The 20,114-nt window shown below is 41.6% G+C and overlaps 1 protein-coding gene and 1 long non-coding RNA gene across 2 annotated transcripts in view; one reads left to right on the forward strand and one right to left on the reverse strand.

Annotated features, from left to right (window-relative positions):
* The window catches only part of lrrc17 (leucine rich repeat containing 17), a 25,309-nt gene continuing 5,195 nt past the window's right edge, over positions 1–20,114 (reverse strand). Inside the window, exons 2-5 of the mRNA XM_056367998.1 lie at positions 15,602–15,992; positions 13,633–14,131; positions 4,546–4,701; positions 1–1,688 (exon numbers count right to left, since the gene is read on the reverse strand). Coding sequence (XP_056223973.1) covers positions 1,252–1,688; positions 4,546–4,701; positions 13,633–14,131; positions 15,602–15,874 — 1,365 coding nt within the window. The 5' untranslated portion in view covers positions 15,875–15,992 and the 3' untranslated portion in view covers positions 1–1,251. The remainder of the gene's footprint in view (positions 1,689–4,545; positions 4,702–13,632; positions 14,132–15,601; positions 15,993–20,114) is intronic.
* Positions 19,309–20,114, forward strand: part of LOC130163667 (uncharacterized) — a 9,578-nt gene continuing 8,772 nt past the window's right edge. Inside the window, exon 1 of the long non-coding RNA XR_008826507.1 lies at positions 19,309–19,538. This is a non-coding gene — a long non-coding RNA (uncharacterized LOC130163667). The remainder of the gene's footprint in view (positions 19,539–20,114) is intronic.

A 20,114-nucleotide genomic window follows, 5' to 3' on the forward strand; every position in this document is an offset into this window, starting at 1 on the left:
CTCTGCCCTCACACATGAATTCAGAACTGCAGGTTGGATGCTCATTTCCCGAGACAATAAAGATCAACCTAACTTGAAACATCTGCGACTGCTCTAAGTTTACATGCAACACAGTAAACAAAGAAAGGAAAAAGTCTAATCAATTCTCAAGTCTGAACTACGCCAAGCCGACTTCCTGCAAACACAACAGCCAAACTTAAGTAACTAAGCTGACAGGGTTCCCATCCAGTATATAAACTTAACTTCTAATGTGGTCTGTGTTTCACACCTTCGGTGGCAGTATTCCGGTTTAACCACATCTCAGGACACAAAATATATAAGTGTCAGAGAGGGAACACGGCAATTAGCTTCCAAAAAAAAACAAACATCATCCACACAGCTTCACCAGGGTTCATGTAATGTCTGAAGCAAAAGTCTGGCAGGGACAGACTCAAAGTTTCCATCATCATTAGGCCTACTGTTTGTTGAAGTCTGATAAGATTTGGTATGTTATGATTAGTTGGCACTCGGCAGATTCCCAGTAAAGTATATGGAACTTTCATGTCCTCACCAGACCAGTGAGTCACTGATGATGCGATACATCTGCTTCCCATGATACGGCGGCCAACCGGCGGCCAACAAAGTTCACCTACCTACCTGTTTGTCTTCAATCACATCTCTGTATGACTTAGTAAAACACGTTTTCAGAAAAAATAAACCCGATTTTATTTCCAGAAAACAGGTAGACAATATCATACATCAATTATGAAAAAAAGGACCAAAAACTACTAGTTTATCCTGAACTCAATATTGAAATTACTGTAGTAGAAAAAAAAGAGAGCACCTGCAGTTCACTGTGTGGGGAAATACAGAGACATTTTTGTTGGGGTTATTAGATCTGATACAGACTGGATTGAGAATGTTCTGCCAAAAAAAAAAAAAAAAAAAAGATAAAACAAAGCTCAAACAGCATTTCCTTAACGTTTTGTTTAAAGGTAAACTTAGCAATATGACACTGTGACTAATGTTCTGTTGTCATCCACACAAACTGGGAAACGTTTAAAAAGACATCAAATCAAATTAAGCCCAAAATACGTTTTTTTTTTTATCCCAAATTTGTACTTCTTCTTATCACATTTTTATTTGAACATTGAATCACTGAGTCTACCTTTAGTAATCCATTCTTTAGCCTGTCCACAGACCGCCTTGTGGCGTATTTCGTAAATTTCCCTCCAAACTAAACCAACACCTGTCCACTGATCCACCTCCTCTCTAACTCAGCCGGATGATCTCAAACTTGTTGAACTTCTCTCTCAAGGGCCGAGGCAAAAGCTCACCCTGGTCCTCATCCGTCTCCCCCACCTCCTGCGCCTCATTGTCCGACCCTCCTTGTCCTCCCTGTCCTTTATCCGTCCCTCCCGTTTGTTTATCCTTGGGACATTCCCCGTTGTAGGTCTTGACGTAATCCTCGACACGCCAGCCCCTGAACTCCTGCGGCTCTGAGCAGATCAGGCCACTGTAAAAGACACCGGGGTGGTGCTTAAGCCAGTAGATCAGGTAGTGGATGTTGTAGTCGCAGATCCATGGGTTGTTGCCCAGCGAGAGCTGCCGTAGGAAGTAGAGGTCTTCCAGGACACCATACTGGAAGTAATGGAGGCTGTTGTTGGACAGGTCAAGCTCACGGAGGTACAGCAGGCCTGCGAATGCAGCTGGCGAGGGGGGAGAAGGGAAAAGAAAAGAAAATGAGGTGGCAGCTCATACTGCTGTCTGAATACATTTTTTGGGGCCTTCCAGGGGCAACACAACAAGCTGCATTATTATCACCTAATAAAGTTGTTGTGGTGTACTTGTTAGCAAACAGCTGCTTATTTGCACATCCTGCAGACACAAAGTAACATTAGAATTCATTTGGAGTTGTGTGTCTGGCTCCCTGGTGAATGTAACTCCAATCTCCAGTCTCTTTTTTTGCTTTTTTTTTTTGGTCTCCACCAACTCCTGAGGGAAATATCTGGCTCTTTAGCAGCTAAATGCTCCACTTTCTTCACAGGGCTAGTTGCTCATTTTGGAAGCGTACAGTGGTGGAATAGTTGAACAGAAAACCAATTGACCTGAATTGTCATCATTTTGATAATAAGACACAGTTGTCTCTTATAGAGCTCTCCTTATATTGACGTGAACTCAGCTTGACGTCAGGATCATCAAAATCTAACTAACCTGAGTTAAAAAGGTGACTGTTGACGTCCTTAAGAGGTTCCAGACATTGTAAGCAGTCTGTGTTTCTGTGTTTGAGTAGGAGTAATGGGACAGTGGAGACTGTTTCACGCTGTCCACTAGCCTTGGGCCCAGCTTTGATCTTTACAGGGCGGAAGAGAGGAGGGGAGGAGGAAAAGAAGAAGAGGAGGACGGGAGCGTGAGGAACATATAGAGGTAGACAAATATGGTGAGAATAAAGGCATCGCTGAGAGAGACATGAAAGAACAGGAAAAATGGACACCAGGGAACTTTTTTTTAACATTTTAACAGATAAGTTACTGCTATTTCATCATTTGACCCTGAAGATGACACAGACAGAGGGAGCTGTATGAGGGGACGGAGGAGGCTGACTCTCCCAGATTAGGTCGGTGTAGTTTACCCAGTGTGGACTACTTTCATGGTATTTTCCCAGGCAGGTGTCATCTGCTTGCTTTTCCAATTTTGGCCTCTTGTCCTACAGTCAGCATGAGATAATGCCTGCTCACATTGTTGCCAGCACCTCTAGACTTTATACATTATGTGTCATTTGTTTGCTAAATGCTAATTTTGCAACCGTTGGACAGAGCCAGCTAGGTTAGCCATTTCCCTCTTTTCCGCCTTTGTGCTAAGCTAAAATAAACTAAGCTAAGCTAAGCTAAGCTAAGCTAGGCTAATTGGCTGCTGTGTCTGGCTTCATATTTACAGTACAGACATGAGAGAAAGCAAATAAGTGTTATAATGACCATGCTTCCCTCTGCGACATGTCAGTTCTTCCATTACTGTTCTTTCCATCTGCTCTTTCAAACCGTCCTTTGAGACTACTGTCAATGTTCTTGTCACGGAATGAATTCAAGCAAAGAGAGTAATCTCCAAGTATTTAAATGAGCACTCCCACCAGGATCGCAGAACCATACAACGCAGCTCCCACTGAGGTTAATGCTTTGAAACCTGTCATTAACTTTTCCAGCTTTTAATGTACATGCTTTAAAATTCTCAGTGCCAACAAAGAAACAGGCTGAATGGCATGAAAACATCCAGTCCAGTGCTGCTTAATTTATCATCTGACGGACGTGATAAATTAAGGTTTTACCCCTCACCCCCCAGGGTTTGCCCGGATCTGGGCCAATCTTGCCTACAAGTCTCCATAACAAATAAACACAATTTTCAAGTCTTGAGTCACCATGACTACAGATATGACTGTTGCATAAGTCACACTATTAGATGTTCCTTCATTGTTGCTTCACTTACAACAGGGAAGCATATTAAGAAATGTTTTTCTGCAGAGTTTGGAGTTCCACGAAGTTTGAGTCCCCACAATTCCTTAAAATGTCAAGTTATTAGTCACAGGGCATGTGCAGAGAATTGACCTTCAGACATACTGTACTTTCCTGTAACTCAAAATTTTATTGTTTTGTTGATTTCAGTGTTGTCCTGCCTAGAAAAGCCGCAACAATCTGGCACAAGATTTGGCCAAAACAATGAGAGACTGCTACTACAAAAAAATAAAACCAAAAAACGCATCTACAGTATTAATAATAACCCCAGCATGCCAGGGCCTTTGTGTTCATTCATTTTTCTTTCCCTGTCTGGCCATCCTCCACATGAAAAGCCTAAATAAACAACCACATGAAAATGATTATAATCATTTTTTATTTTACTGAATAAAAAAAAAAAATGAATAAGGAGGAACAGCCATGAGTGAGACCATATGTCACTGGCTATCACAAGCTCTCAGAGTAACACAGAGTGTACTTTCAGTTTTTAGTTTTAGAGGGTGAGCTTCAGTAGATTGCAACATGTGTTGCAGGGTAATGAATAAAACTACAAGGTTTTGTGAAGGATTTCCCTCCTGGGCAGGAAGACAGGACCCAAAACATCATAAGTCTGGAGAAAGTAATGAGTCTGCCTGTCTTTTTTTTTTTTTGTGGTATTGCTTCAATTCAATAAAAATGACTGTTCAGATGTAAAATTCACAAGAAAAATCCCAAGATGAGAGGAAAAAGATTTTCTCCCACTCCTACTTCTATTATGTGATCAACTCAGGAGCCTCAGATTTATGTTGAAACCCCTGGTAGGGATCTTGACACCCAGGTTATGAACCACTAGTTTGTTTCAGTTCAGCTCATTTCATTATTAAAGTTATATGGCAATGTAGCAGAAACACAAGTAATGTTAAAACAGTAGTTTTTAGTCTTTTGACATGTATATTTGCGTGTCCCTGTTATGTGATTTTAACAAACACCTGCTAGCCAATCAGAAAGAAGTATCTCAAAGAACCCAGATATATGTTCTCAGGTGTGTGTGAGGTTACAGAGGGTGGTGCTCTTTTGTTACCTGTGTCTATACTGTGCAGGCTGTTGCCGCTAAGGTTGAGCAGCTTGAGGTCTTTGGACAGCAGGAACTGTTTGGGCCTGAGATGTTTGATACTGTTACTGGACAGATCCATCTTCACTATGTCAGATGGCAGGTCAGACGGGATGTGGTTCAAATCTGCAGGGGGAGAAAGACAAGACAAACATAAGGTCTTCCACTCTGAGGGCAGATGGAAGGTAGCAAGAGTGTTGAGAGGAGAGAGAAAGCGCAGGAGCGTAAAAGGTTAAACTTAATACTCAAAAGAAGATAATATTTCAAATTGACAGAATGAAATTCAATGCAAGTATTTATAACACAACAAATAAAGATGCGTTCATGTATGCCTGTTGATAGTTTTAAAGGATTGAGGCAGATGTACAGAGGACCCAGTCTCAGAATCAGCTGGAAATCCAATCTGTCTGCATCTTTATACATTTTTCAAGATGTTGTGTGGGTTGTGTGTTTTTGCGTTTTCAAAATTGAGGCGAGTGTGACAGCATGGCTAACACTATTTCACTTCTGTGCCAGGGAAGAGTGTTTCCGCTCTTTTCCAGTGTTGTGTTCCCAGCCTCACACACACACACACACACACACACAAACACCTTTTCCCCCCCGTAAGAGTGTCTTTGAAAACTCTAATGTATGAAACAGCCATTTCCCACATATTCCCATCTCGACAGTAGATCCTCTCTGGAGCTTTAAATCAAAGTCCCACGCTTGAAGCACATTTCACAATTGCTATAACGCCACCACAGTGCTGGGACATTTATAATAAAGATCTGTCACTGCCAACAAATTTTTATCCCAAAGATAAACACAACAGAGAAGAGCTTTAATCTTGATATGTGGATCTTCTCCGCAGATAATAAATAGAACCAGATTCATGTTAAGATCGTTATTGCACAACTTCAACTTCTGGGATTTTTGGCTGTCGGATCAAAACGTTTTTGGAGTCAAAACATTTTTATGGATTTTGAATGATGGTATAGTTCAGTAGTTGGTCCCTGCAACCTGTATCATCGAAACGAACATGGGTGATTGTTTTTGCAGCAGTTTGCAAAAATGGTTGTGAGAGGAAACTGAAGCGCGTTTAGACAGTGTATACTGACTGAGACATAATCAAACGATCTTTACTCTGACTGCTTTATTTCCTCAATTTAGGGGAAAAAAGTTGTGTACGATATGCGTGCGTTTGAGCATTCATGCATACATGCATACATGCATGTGGACCGGTTTCCTGCGTGTATTTATTTACACAGAAGAATGCTTAAGGACATTTTTATAGTGCAGATGTTGCAGTCTTTATGCACACACTTTACTGCCACAGATGTTGGGGCAGGTTATCATGAAGGCATGTTGCCATAAATCACCAACTGAGATAATATAATTGCACACAGACTGGCACACACACGACAGCATGCACATACACCACCAATACACTTAGGAAATGTGTTATTATTGTTCAGTGTGTTGCAGTGGTAGCTGATGAAGTGTGCAGCAAATGCAGAAAAAGACCTTTTTGGAGGCCGTGAAGTTTTACATTACAAGCACTCAGTCGTCCACAGTGAGAACTTTCTTCTCAGAAGTCCAAAGGGAATCCCATCCTGCCTTAGGTGTACTACATATGTCTGCAACTTTGTCCAAGCAGATTTTCAGATGAGGCAAAGCTGGGGGAAAAATTCTGGCACAAACATCAGACTCAAATTCCCAGGCTTCCCTTTGAGAAATCAGTCAGACTTCAAACTTTTTGAGCCAAAAAACAAACCCTCTCTGTGCAAGAGAGATACATCTGTGGTCTGCGGTGTGTTTTACAGTCTAATGAGGATAATCTCCTGCACTGTGTCCTCAGCTGTGACAGTGGGTTAGGACTGGGCAAGTGGTGTCTGTGACCTGGTGGACCGACAGTATGTTCCTCTGGGTAAGAAAAAGCTGAGGCAAAGCTAGAAAGAGCTATTCTCCTCTTTATCAGCTTGATTAGCATTGCTTCCTGGAGCTAAATGTTTTGCCAGGAACTCATTATATCAGGGGTATCTTGTAATTTTTAATGGAGCAAATCTTTTAGATAAAGTGTTAGGCTCTTTCCTACTTTAACATCTGCTACGCGCCTCTACAGAGTGGACTGCTGAATGAAGGGAGTGAGAAAGAGAGTGAACATGTCAGGAAAAGTGAAAATCATTCAGTCATTACTGGTCTTGGACTGATTTTTTTTTTTTTTTTCCTCTGAATCTGCTGGAGTCATTACTTTGGAGCACATGTGAACATCTGTCCCTCTTGAATTTTTCTGTCCAAAGAAAAAAGAAGGAGAAGAAGAAGAAAGTGCTTTGTGCTTCATTACTACCAAGATTTAATCTGGACAATTACCTGTTACATTTTTGTGGGATTTCATCATTTATTCTTTGGCGTCTAAATTATAGCACCTGCTTTAAGTCAAAGTGCCAGGCTACACTTACTTACTGCAGCAATTGAGTCAGTCATTCATCAAAACATCTTATGGAGGTCCCCTTATAAGTAAAACACATATAGGCAATGCATTAGTGTAACAAATGTACTTAATACACAGCAGTATTAACATAGTTTAAATGGATAGAGTTAAACTATTTCCATGATTTAGAAGCTGTGCAGAACATTAATCTGGACATTTATCTATATACTGTATCCTACTCCAGAGGCAATGGGTTAGCACTGCTGATGATGTATATGAACACATAAGTTACGAGTTACGGGGAAAAAAAATGTCAGTGGTCTGGTTGTTTATCCCTCGTTTTCTCACCATTCATTCCATGAAATGTCTTTCAGTGGTGCCATTATTTATTCTCATTTTTGCAAAAGGTGAAATATACAGCTACATCTGCAAATATATTTTGTTAGAGCATTAATACTGAATCTGTTTGGAGCAGATGGTGCAATATGTTTCATACTGTTTGGACAGTAGAAAGGAGAGCAGTTAATTCTACTTTTACAGTGTTGACATGATTACTCTGTGGGTCAGCTGCGCGTAGTGCAGTGAATTTTGTGGTTTGGATCCACTCCCCAGACTTGACAGGAGGAGTCATTTCTTTAAGTCTATTCTTAACAATTTAAGGCACTAGATGTGCTGTATGGTAGCAAATAGGTAGCTGTGAATTTGTTCATATTTGCCTTCCTCAGTTTAACTATATTTCATGTGAAGTCACTTGAACTCCACCTGCTAAACTGCATGTAAGACTAGAAGTATAATGGTTTCCAAGGAAGGACAGTAGGCTATATACAGTAGAGTTGCTTGTCTAACATGAAGACATATGCAACCTAAGTGATAATATCCTGTTTACTATTTTCAATAGCCTGAACATGGTTGGGATCTATTCTATCATTTATGTTTAACAAGAGAAGTGTCAAGTTTCCGTGTGTTTCTAGGCTCTGGGTTTTTTTCATGTGAGTTATGTTTGGGCTTTATGCAATATAGATAAATCTCTGTCATCATTCCGGCAGAAGATATAGAGGCAGAGGTAAAGCCTTTTCTAAACATGCTGACATCTTTGTTTATATGATTTCACAATTACACTATTACAGTGTCATGTACTCCCTTATGCTGATAGTGTAGAGGGGTTAAGTCATGCTACGTTTTTGAAAAAAAACAAAAAAACACGGTTTCCTGCCTTACTGCTTTAACTCACAGTGACAGTCAGCAGCTTAGCACGAACACTGGAAACTCACAACGAAGCACATAGATTAACACATCTTGTCACATTATGTCATGTTAAAAGATGAGATACTTAAATACGATAAATAATTTGTGAGCTTTATAGTTAGTTCTTGCTTCCAGATTTTTATGCTAAGCTAGGCTAATTGGCTGTTGAAGGTGTAACAGTGGTATCAATCATCTCATCTGGCTCCATACATGAAGGTGATCATGTATATTTCCCAAAATTTTGATCTGTTTGTTCACGCATGGGAACAAGTGTCATCTTTGCTAACATAGTTACAAACACAAATATGCAATCCTTGATTTTGTTATAGTTCCCAAAGGCACTCCCTAAGAGGCTCTTTGAAAAAAAAAAGTTTGATTTTATTTTTTGCACACATAATCTTTTTTTCTCTTTCTACAAACCAAAAAAATGAATAAATAACAGAGCATGAGTCCCAGGACTGAGTGCTTTGGGAAGGCAAAATCCCTATAAATCTTAGGCTGGACAGTGGAGACAACCACCTAGCATAACAATTGGTTTCTCTGGAAATTCTCAGTAACTCATGGTCTGTTTTCAGTGACCTCTTTGCCTCTGCCTGAAAAACGTCTTTGGAAAAGTCTAAAGCCCAGAAGTCGAACATCGGTACAGTTCCCAAACTACTGCAAAATTACTTGGCATCTGGCAGAGTCTGCAGCTTAATCCTCCTATTGTATAGCGTGATGTTTGATACTGTTGTCTTTTTTTCATTCATGCTCTCTACCTCTGTGTCTCGCTCAAATGACATCATGGAAGATACATTTTTCCTGCTGACTAACTGCCCAATGACTGTGCGCCAGGACGTCCAGGGAGAGCCTGACATAATATCATGCATGCGGGTGTGAGTGTGACTGGGTAGCAGCCAACACACCATATACAGTACATGAGTCACTTTTCAGTTGCCATTTCAAATGGCCTGAAGTTTATATGGAGGTTTTGTGGTACTTCTGAAACCTATGATTTCTTGACCTTATGAGCACAGTCTCGAAGGCAAAGTCTAAAACTAGGCCAAAACAAAACCACCCTGTAGACGGGTTTCTGAGCAGCATCATGTGTGGAGAGGGAAAAAAGTTGATTTTGCACTAATATAACATATCAGGCAGAATGAGGGGAGTTTAATCAGTAATTTCATATATACTAACGTAACTTTTCTTTAACCTAATGTTAATTTTGTTAAGCAAATGTTACCTTTTTATGCTAATGTTACTTTTTAATGCTAATGTTACCTTTGTCATACTGACGTTACCCTTTTTATGCTAACATTACTATTCTTGAGCCAACGGTACTTCTTTTCATTATGATCTATAATCTATTATGCTAACGTTAGTGGAATGGCCTACTTAATTCATGCTACCTGTTGATAGATTTGGACACGTCATTTCTCGTTCTCACATCTCTCACAGCTCACTTCATGTGGCCTTTGTTAACATTATCACTGCTCCAAGCTTTACATTTGTAATGTTGGCTAAATTAGCTTAAAAGTAACTCCGGTGCAATACATCTGATGGTCACATCTACATTTATTGTAGCTATATGGTCCCTTACAAGTAAAATAAACCAGAAATGTGCCATATGTTGAAAAAATATACATCTAAAGAGTAATTTCACTGGTTTTCAGGATCTGTATTTCCAAACACTGAAAATATTACATCGTGGCAATAAGGTGTGTAAAATCTTTTATTTTGAATAATAGCTTCACTATCAGAACTAATCCAGAATGAATACAATTTTGGAGTTCAACAATGTGTCCATTGGATAGAGCGCACATAAATAGAAGTAATTTGAAGGCATATTTTGATACTACCACAGACTAAAGTCCACATTCCATCCTTGAGAAACAGAGCCTCAAGAGCTCCCTTATTAACTCTGACCACTCTGTATCGCATTGATCTCCAGTAAGCATGGTGTGGAGCCTGAAATCTGCTGTGGTTCACCTCAGAGAAACCATCTTTTAACCAGAGAAAGGGAGACATGCAGACTGGGGACAAAAACAGGGAGAAAGAGATCAACAAGAACAAAATATAGGGTTCATAGACCTAGAGATCAGAGTATGTTTCCACCCATTTCATGCTGCCTGCTTTCTTTTCAATCCCATGTGAAAGAAAACCATGTTCCCCATTTGTTCCACATCCAGACACTTCAACCCTCTCCAAAATGTCCTTTCACTTAATCACTGTATTTTTAGATCATTGTCATTCTGATATTTAATTCATCAGAGTGGCTGGAGCTGGCTGAAGTTAATTAGATTTTTAAAGCTGCCAGCCCTGCAGCTGCATTACATGGCATGTTCCTGGCCAAGACTGGATTTACCAAGCAGACAAAGTGTACACCTGCATTGGGACCCCAGGCCAAGAGGGCCCTCAAAAGCCCTAGGTCCAGAACATTTCCTTTGGTTTTGGCCATTTGACACTTAAAGGTGCCCTGTGGTTGTCTTGTAAAGAAATCAAATGTTATGTTTACATTCAGCATTTCCTGCATCCTTGAGGTCTAACAAATGTGTTCTATGGATTTTTCTTTTGTGCGTTATATTCTACATTGCTTACATCGTGGTTGCTTTCGCGCAGTCTTCTTCTTCATGGCCTTTTGTTGGTGTATTTTTATGTTTGTTGGAGCGTTACCGCCACCAACTGTTCAGGGCAAAGACCCACCCATAAAAACTTTGCTTCATTGTGCTACTGATGGTCAAATTCCCCACAGGGAACCTTTTAAGTACAATATGAACCAAGGAAGTTTAGCTTGTTTTGTATTTCTTATAGAGAAGCCCTGTGTCAAACCACAGTTTTATGAGCTTTATTATTTTCATTTATATTGTGTTCACATTATAAATGTTCCTAATAAAATTTTGTGATATCAAATTACTACAAACAAATCACAAGTTAAAGAGTTTTTCCAACATAGGAGTACAGTTTGCAGTGAATTTAATGAGAACTTGGAAGCAACAGGGCACATACACATTGCACAGGGGGCTTTAGGTAGGGTGTCAGTAAGGGGCAGACAGAAAAAAAGATTGCTTTGTGGAACCCTAATCAGTTGTTTTCTCTTGTGGCCGGAGAGGTAATTCATTATGGAACATGGAGAGAACAGCAACGCTCTGATTTTCTCAAGCGACTCCACATAATCTCAGAGAGACAGAGGGTCTTGAGAAATAATTTATAAGAGTCAACTTGAAGAATGTAATATGCTTTTGATTATATATTGCATTAGTTGGCCCAAAGTTCTTCAGGCCATATCATACCACAGCACACCAAACTGTGCCAGCATCTGTAAGTGTTTAAGATCATTGAACGGACCCAAAGGGGCTAGAGAAAAAATAACATGAAATGATCAATTTATTATAATCTACCCGTGATTAGATTTGCACTGTGATTGACAGCTAATACAACCAATGCAACTAATGAAAACACTAATGCTGGAGTCCAGCGAAGTGAAAACAACGAAATGAAAAGACACTAATCCTCAACTGGTTTCAACTTACAGTCGAACTACATGGGTGTCCTTGCAAATCAAAAGCACAGAAGACCATGCGCTGAATATCATGCAAAACAGCTGCAATATATTAGGCAATAATCGCACATCGCGTTCGCGGTGGGGGCATGGATTAGAAGGAAGCAGGACAGAGAGAGTTATTATCGGGCATAGAAATGATGCGGAGAGATGGGTGAGAGAACCAGCCTGTGAGAAAAACTCAGATAAAGAATCGATTCAAAAGTCCTACTGTAGAAAAAAAATAATAATTAGGAAAATATGCGAAAAGCTTCCTCGAGCATTTATACAACACAGACGCTGCCTTGTGTGGCTTTGGCTTGTCGATTCTCTGTGAAGGATGGCTTTTCTCCGAAGGGCATTAGCTCTCCATTTTATAGATGCATTCAGTTCCTCATGTAAATCTGGGAGCTAACTTGGTCTCAATCATGGACACAGACAATCTTTCAGTTTAGGGTGTTGACAGCGGATGCTATTTCAGAGGAGTCGTGTTTTAGTGCCTTTTAAGAAGATAAAAGGATAAAGAGGGGGACGAAAGGCAGAAGATGAGAGAGCAACAAAGTATAAAGAGCCCACATAAAAGAAACCAAGCGTGAATTCTCTGCACAAATTCAGAAATCATCATTTCTGTTTCTTCTGAATTGCAACAGTGAAACAAAAAACAAAATGTTTGTCGCCCCGGGGAAGTAACAGCTGCAATGATGGCAGCTTTGAAGTGGCATTTTTTACACCCAGAGAACCAGATGTGAAAACTGGAGGAGCTGAAAGAAAGTTGGAGAAGCATTCGTCTTCCTTTATCTTCTCCAGATTGATGTCTGCTTTTTTTCTGCAGAATCTGCCTATACTGACTCAGGAAAAACACAAACGGATTGAGATGCTGGTGGTTGTTCCTGTCTCCTGAGATCTCTTGCAGAACACAAATCTGCAGGAAATTAATGAATGGTATGATTCAAATTAGAATAAAACACAATGGTGGCGCTGTAGTCGTAGAAATCAGAGGAGTGTGCAACAGACCACACAAGATCGCAAACACGTCAAACAAATGCAACTCATCAAAACGCCTCAAGCAATCATAAAGTGAAAGAAGAAAGTGGTCTTTGAATATAAATTAAACCCTTGAACCAAAAGCTGCCATGTGCCACTTTTACAAAGCAAGAATTTGAAAGAACAGACCGCGACCAGCCGCAGAGCCTGCTCCTCCCCTCCCTGTGAGGGTCCGGGCGCCCCATGTGGCAAATAAAATCAAGAAACACAACTGTGCTTACTCAGCTTGTTTGCAACCAAAACATTAGGCAGCAAAAGTAATTCTTATGGCCAATTTCACTGTATATGCAACTTTCAGCTGGAGAGTGCTGTACAAACCTAACAAATACACCTTTTTATACAAGACATTCCTCTGACCGCGTGGGCAGTGTATTTGTTGTTTTTGTCACACATCGTAGCCACTGAATAAATAGGAAACCCTGACCCTTCTCTGTGGACATAATAGCTACTGGATTTCTAGAAAAGATGAAAGGGCTAAGGATTCAAACTAGTAAGCGCATGTGTAATTGGCAGGCTGGATCATCAGAGTTACTACTATTCTTCCTGAAGGGAGCATAGACGTCTGTCATGGCAGATATTTCACTAAAAACCAAAAATGTTGCTAGAGGAAAAGTGAGAGGATCACCAAAGTCTACGGAGCCATGTCAGCAGCAAGTACCCACCCACACAGATACTGTCTTAACAGTGTGCTAATCCTTATCAGGTGCCGGACAGGTTGTGTGTTATCAGTTATCCTGAAACAGCATCCAAAATGTGCGACCTCTGCTCCAGATTATTCGACTGCATTTCAGCGATAACATGACACAAGATAAATTCAGATACAAACTTGAGATTCTCTCACCTTTGCTGCTGCAGTCCAGCAGAGGTTTCGGGAACATGTAGGTGTGACACATAGACGTGGCCTCTGGCTTCACTTGGAATGGTGGAGGACGTGGTCGACCCCCACCTCCACCCCCCGGCCTGATGTCCACCTGGTTGTCATCCACACACAGCGAGTCCACGTTCAGCTTCTTCAGCTTCTGGCCCGTCAGTAAAAGAGGCTCCGCACACTTGGCGTAGTTGCCCAGGTTGCGGCTGCTGGGTATCTGCAGCTTCCTGACCAGGCTGTCCAGTGAGCACCTGCAGCTCCAGGGGTTGTCATAGAGACGGAGGTAGGTAAGGCGGGGCAGAGGGAGCAGGACTTCCTCGGAGGCTGTTTTCAGTCTGTTGTGCTGGAGGAGCAGGGTGGTGAGCTGGGAGAGGCCGCTGAACGCTCCGTCCTCCACCATGGAGATGTCGTTCTGCTGGAGGTCCAGGCTCTTCAGCTTGGTGAACTGGGAGAACATGTTGTCCCTCAAAACCTAAACAGAGAGATATGAACTTTAGGTTTTTGTGTTTTTTTTTTTAAATTATTTTCTGCACAGTGTACTGGTTGAGTAGCTGCCAACAACCTTGTCTGATATGTTAACTGTTGACTCTGCTTGTAATACGAATTGATCCCACTAACATCGACCGTCTGTGTGTCCCAAACTTCACACAGCTTGTTCCTCAGAGTAACAGAGCTCCATTGTTATAAACGCATGAGAGGGCTACAACGTTGCACTGGCACATGTGTGACTTCGTCACGATGAATACGTGCACTGTATTTTAAATTGATACCACAAAGACTGTCCTGCTGTAAATACTCACCAGTGCACCAAATGTGTATTAATCCGCAGCTTAACATAGTCCCCAGCGAAAGCATTATTTGATCTTATATGAGTAGCTTAAACAACAGTACCTGGCTGTTTTTTTTTTTTCAATTAATGTTTTTATACTTTTATGAAAGTATGTATTTGTCATCCCTTGTTGCTGAGCACCACACACAGGGAAGTCAAAAGGTTGAAAGAAGGTTGGGACTGTAATATGCAAAAGTTGTCAGCAAACTGACAAGTAAAAACATTCATGTATTTGAATAATACACTCTTTCATCCAGTGGTTCATTCAGTAATCATCTAATGGAGAGCACTAAATACTGGCTTCCAGTGATGAAAAGCTGTCTCAACTACTAAGTGAATTTCTGAAGTCATTACTGCACAATCAGCATCCTATCTGGCCAGCATGAAGAGCTTTTAACAAAAACAAACATTCTTGTTAGAGTTCGAATATTCAGCTCTTTAGCTCGTAAGTGCTCCACTGCGTTCACCAGCTGGTCGGTAACAGCTGCTTGGTGTTTTGGTGTTTTACAAAGTCATTTCACCCATCGGTAATGTGAAAGTATGGATATATTGCAGCTTTAAGTGCAAAATGCAGTAATATTTCATACATTTATGCAAAATCCAACAGGGCCAAAGATGCAGCTAAAAATAAAACAAAGCCCACTTTGTTCATTCTTTCCTTCACTACTCATTCATTCAACGACCCAAAGTGAAGTTTAATTACGCTATTATTTTACCGATTTGATCAGTGTTTATAACTCATTCGTCCTCATTTGTTACCTCGCTGGCAAAGCATTTGGCTTCGTTCCTGTCAACACCTGTGACACACATCCTGTGTGTGCACTCAGACATGCAGAAACCTACACACGTATATACACACACACGTGGTGGAAAAGTGTGTCTTTGATGTCGAGACCAAATGAATGGTGCACAGATGCTCGTGGCATCAACAACCGGGCTGGGTTTATGCTCAGAGTTAGAAGCTTGAGACACTAACTGTTATGTAAAACTCTACAAGGCGTTCTCAGAATCTGTTAAATATCATTAGCAGTGTGTTGTGTCCAACTGTGGCAGGTGGTCTGTGTCTCGTCTCTTCTTATTTACACTATGCAAGTGCAAACTGTCTGTTTGTACCTGAATCTTATTTCTTGCCAGCAGCAGGTGGTGAATGTCTTTGGGCCAGTCCTGCATCACGGTGGTCAGCTGCCTGTCCTGACAGTCCAGGTACTTCTCTCCCGCCTCCATGTATTCCTTACACTCCTGGGTTTGACGCCTCATGACCCCCGCCCTGCCTCTGCCTCGCACACGGCCCCTGGCGCCCCTCTCCGCAGCCCCTGACCGAGGGCCTCTCCGGGGCTCCGCTGACCGGAGGAGCAGGAAGAAGAGAAGGGTGGTGAGGAGACGCATGATGCGGAGAGGAGAGAGAGAGAGGAGGAGGAGGAGGATGAAGGGAAGGCCTCTCGGTAATCAGGTCAACCTTGGAAGATTGCTGTCGGATGTATTGGTGTGACGGGGCCGGTCACAGCTGTGTGTATGAGGAGAAAAACAAAGAGAGAGAAGAAAGTGACAGCCATGAGTGAATTAAGACCCACAGTTCTAGCAGTTCCACATTTTTCCCCTGAAGCTCTGAATCTCACCCCTGTCATTTTATATGGGATGTGGGACATCATTCAAAGCATTATGGGATAGTAGACAAAACAGGACTGACCAGCAGCACAAACACAGGAGGAGGTAACGGTCGAAACAGCTTTAATTTTATGCAAAATAGCACGTTTCCCTGGAAGATGGATACATTTATGCGTAATAGAGAGGTCAACGGTAAACAAATGAGCATATTGGTAAGACACAGAAATGATGCACGGATAAAACGTAAGAAATAATACTTGAAAAAGAAGAAAGGGTTGTATATTCTGTTAGTGAGACTCACAGGTAGAGAGAATCAAGTCACAAACACAATAGAATATACAGGGATTTCTCTCAGTTGCATGTGGAGACTTGCTGACAACTGAGATGGTAACAGCGTACATGTTGAAAGAGTTAGTGGAGAGGTAGAGTGAGCGCTGAGAGAGGGAGAGGAAACAGGAAAAGGGGGTTTGAGGGAAAGAGAGACAGACATTTGTTACATGTTAACATCTTAAGGGTTAAAATGTGCTTGTAGTAAAAGTGCTGTTTTCTTTCTGGGATGTTTTCTACTACCGACGAACCAGGCGCAGACGTTCTCTCTTCCTGTCCCCCGGCCATCTTTCTGAACACGCCTTTCCTCTCCACCTCTCTGCGTCCTGATCTTATTACACGGTCCACCTCTCTTTGTCTCTCTTTCCTCTCGTCACATGTTGCTGATTCCGTCTCACCCTGCTGTCATTATTGATTAATTCTCCTTAAACATCCATCCACCTACAGGATGTTTACGCTCGTGTGTTTACGGGCGCTTATGTGTTGTATAGGATGTATCTGTTTCTATTTGCAGAAAAAAAAAAAAACGACATCTGAAATGTGAAATATTGTATGTAACATTCAGGATTTCCTCGATCCACATCTGCTTTAGTTTGAATCTAAACTTGTCCCGACATCACTCATAGCCTGCCACCACTTTGGTTAGGATATGGTTAAAGTTTAGGTATATGCTGGATTATTCCTCACCAAGAAATAGTGACAGTTCACAACCTGCTGTAAAACATGAAATTAGTCAGACTGCAGAGCCAAACTGGCTGTTTCCTTCTATTTCAAGTCTTAATTCTCAGATAACTGGCCACCGGTTGTAGCCCTATAGTTAATGGTTGGACATGAGTAGTGCCGATCTTCTCATCACTCAGCAAAATCAAATAAGCAAATTTCCAAACATGTCAATCTATTGCTTCCAAATCACTACCTGGCTCTTCTATCCTGATTTACTGCCTGTCTGTACGGCCAAACTGGGAAACTATCATCAGCCACAAATATGAAAAGTTCAAGACTGGAAATATTAAAATTTATAGCTTGATAATGATGGGGATTGTCTTTTTTTCTTTTTTTTTGCTACATAACCACTTGTTCTGGACTCCCCGCTCTTCCTGATAATTTTAAATATGTGTGTCTGCGTGGGTGGGTGAGTGTGTGTGTGTGTGCAAGTTCTATGGTAAAATAAGTGAGTCATGGGTCTCTTGTGTGATCGGAGGCAAAAGGGCAAGGCCCACAGCCCTGCCAAGACGCAGTGCGCACACACACACACACACACACACACACACAGAGACACACACACACACACACACACACACACATACAGACACACATGTGCACACAGTCATTCCAACTATACCCAACCGCAGCCCCCTTACAGTCTTCCAGTCTCTCACACAGTGGAACAAGCCTGTCAATGCAGATGGTGCCGTTCCATTGTGAATAACAGACTGGGCATGTTAGCGAGCTACAGGCAGAAACAGCTGAGAATGTGTCTTTCCGGCCCATTGAGCACTCCTCAACTGTCCCAACTATCAATGGACTCCAACGAAGCAAACCAAAAAAAAGTTTGATTTCCTCCACTGCTGTAATATACTTCTAGTGAGCTGTTACTCCGAACCCAACAGAAACTGAATGAGTCGGTCCTCTCAGCCCCCATCTGTCAGTGTGCACCAGACTGTGTCTGTCTTTCTTCTTTCCCCATGTTTACATGCAAGGGATGCCCTTTATACATTTGCGTGTGTTTGTCTGTTCGTACGCTCGGGTTCTGTGCATCAACTGCGAGCACATGTTCTTGTGTCTGCGTCGCATGATCGCACAGCTGATGAGGGACATGTTTCGACACAAGGTGGGACTCGCGCCAGGCCAAACAGTCAGAGTAGACTAGACTGAGGCGTCTTGAGTAGACCCAGACACATCCTCCCAGGCTAAGTCGTTTGGTCTGGTACAGGTGATTGATAAACACTACTGTGACCCAGCTGTACCAATAGTCCTGCGCAGATCAGTGGGTAAAGCATTAAACACAGTCTCCAGTGCATCATAGCCACATCCGCCAAAATACACATAATGTAGAAAATATTAGGGATGTACTGGTGACAAATTAAAGGAAAAACCAACAGCGTCCACAATGTCTTTTGGCAGAGACTTTCCAAGTTTCTGTAGCTCTGCTGGAGGAGGAACATAATTCTTCCTCCGTGTGGAGTTTTTGATTACTGTCACGGGGAGCACTGTCTCACATCTTGCTCTGAACTCTCTCACAGGTGTTTCTAGGTTAAGATTTGGTTGCTTTGAAGGATGTAGTATACTCTAATGACGTCTTTCAGAAAACAAAGTGCGTTTCATTTTTCTGAATTTACTCACATCACTGACAAAGCCTGTCTTGTGCCAGTATAACATCTCATTTCCAGCTGTAGAGGTAAGAGAATTGCATGTTACAGTGCACAAACCCATCTGGACTGGTTGTGCTTCGCTACGCGTTTGTTCAGGGTTTTTCTTTATATTCCTCACCCATGTGAAGGGTTGGTTAAAAAAAAAAAAAGGATGACTAATTTAAGTGCTTTATTTAAAAAGTTTTAAACTTACAGCTCCTCCTCATGTTTGGAGCATGATGATTCCATGACTCCTTCCCTGATCCCTAATCAGTTGGTCCGGTGCTGATATTGCTCAGATATTTTTCCACATCACAGCTGCTGAGCAACGAAAGTTCCGCCCCCTGTTAGAAAACTACAGCCACGGTCAGCCTGCAGTATCCCAACACACATTCCAACTGGGACCATAACATGCACACTCAAGCCAAACCCATCCCTGCGGTTCACCTCATGCCCATACCAGCCGGAATTAGCCCCTCCAGTCTAGTATTATTCCCCACCCCAGCTCCTTTTGGTCAATCCATGCCAACCCAAAGCCGTCTCGAAGAAAAAACTGTCTCCCTCTGTCTATAAACATCCAGCATGGTGCAGTGAGATATTTCCTCAGGAGCATTGCTCTAAATACTTTAGGTATTGCTGCCTCTGTCATCTGTCCTGAACCAAGTTTGGTCTGGACATGAAATGTGGCAGCATCATGTCTCAGTTCGGACCCTGGAAAAACAAGTTTGTGGGAAGAATCTGGCCTTTCTTTTAAAAACAAGATGTAGGTGAGTTACAGATGACGAAATACAGCATGTCCATGCTAAATAATAAGAAACCACAGATGAAGTATTGCGGTTATTATTCTTAATTTTATCATTTCTCTCGGGCCAGCTTGAGGTTTTTGTTTTTGGCCATGGCTCTAGGGAGGGGACTGTCAGTTAGCTACACCACTATTTTGGTCCAGACTTAAATATCTCGGCAAGTATTGAATGGCTTTCCAGGAAATCTTGTAGAGACACTCCCTATGCTCCTTATAACTTGATCCCTTGATTTTTTTTTTTTTTATCTAGCGCCATCATAAGTTAAGTTAAAATGACCACACCAAACATTATACCTGCTGAACATCAGCATGTTAGCGTTGATGTTAGCATTTAGCTAAAAGCACTGCTATGCCTAGTCTTGACAGAGCTCTTAGTCATAGTAACAGAAATTTTGTAGAAAGGTAGATTACAGAACTAAGATCACTGTCTATTTTAACATGCTCACTATCCAGCGCCATCATTTGAAAGTCATAATTTAGCTTAGTTTTAGAGACATGGGGTATTATTTGACAAGTATGATGTTTTTATTGTCTGAAGACC

Source organism: Seriola aureovittata, chromosome 22 (genome assembly GCF_021018895.1).
Source record: "Seriola aureovittata isolate HTS-2021-v1 ecotype China chromosome 22, ASM2101889v1, whole genome shotgun sequence".
NCBI classification, from domain to species: Eukaryota; Metazoa; Chordata; class Actinopteri; order Carangiformes; family Carangidae; genus Seriola; species Seriola aureovittata.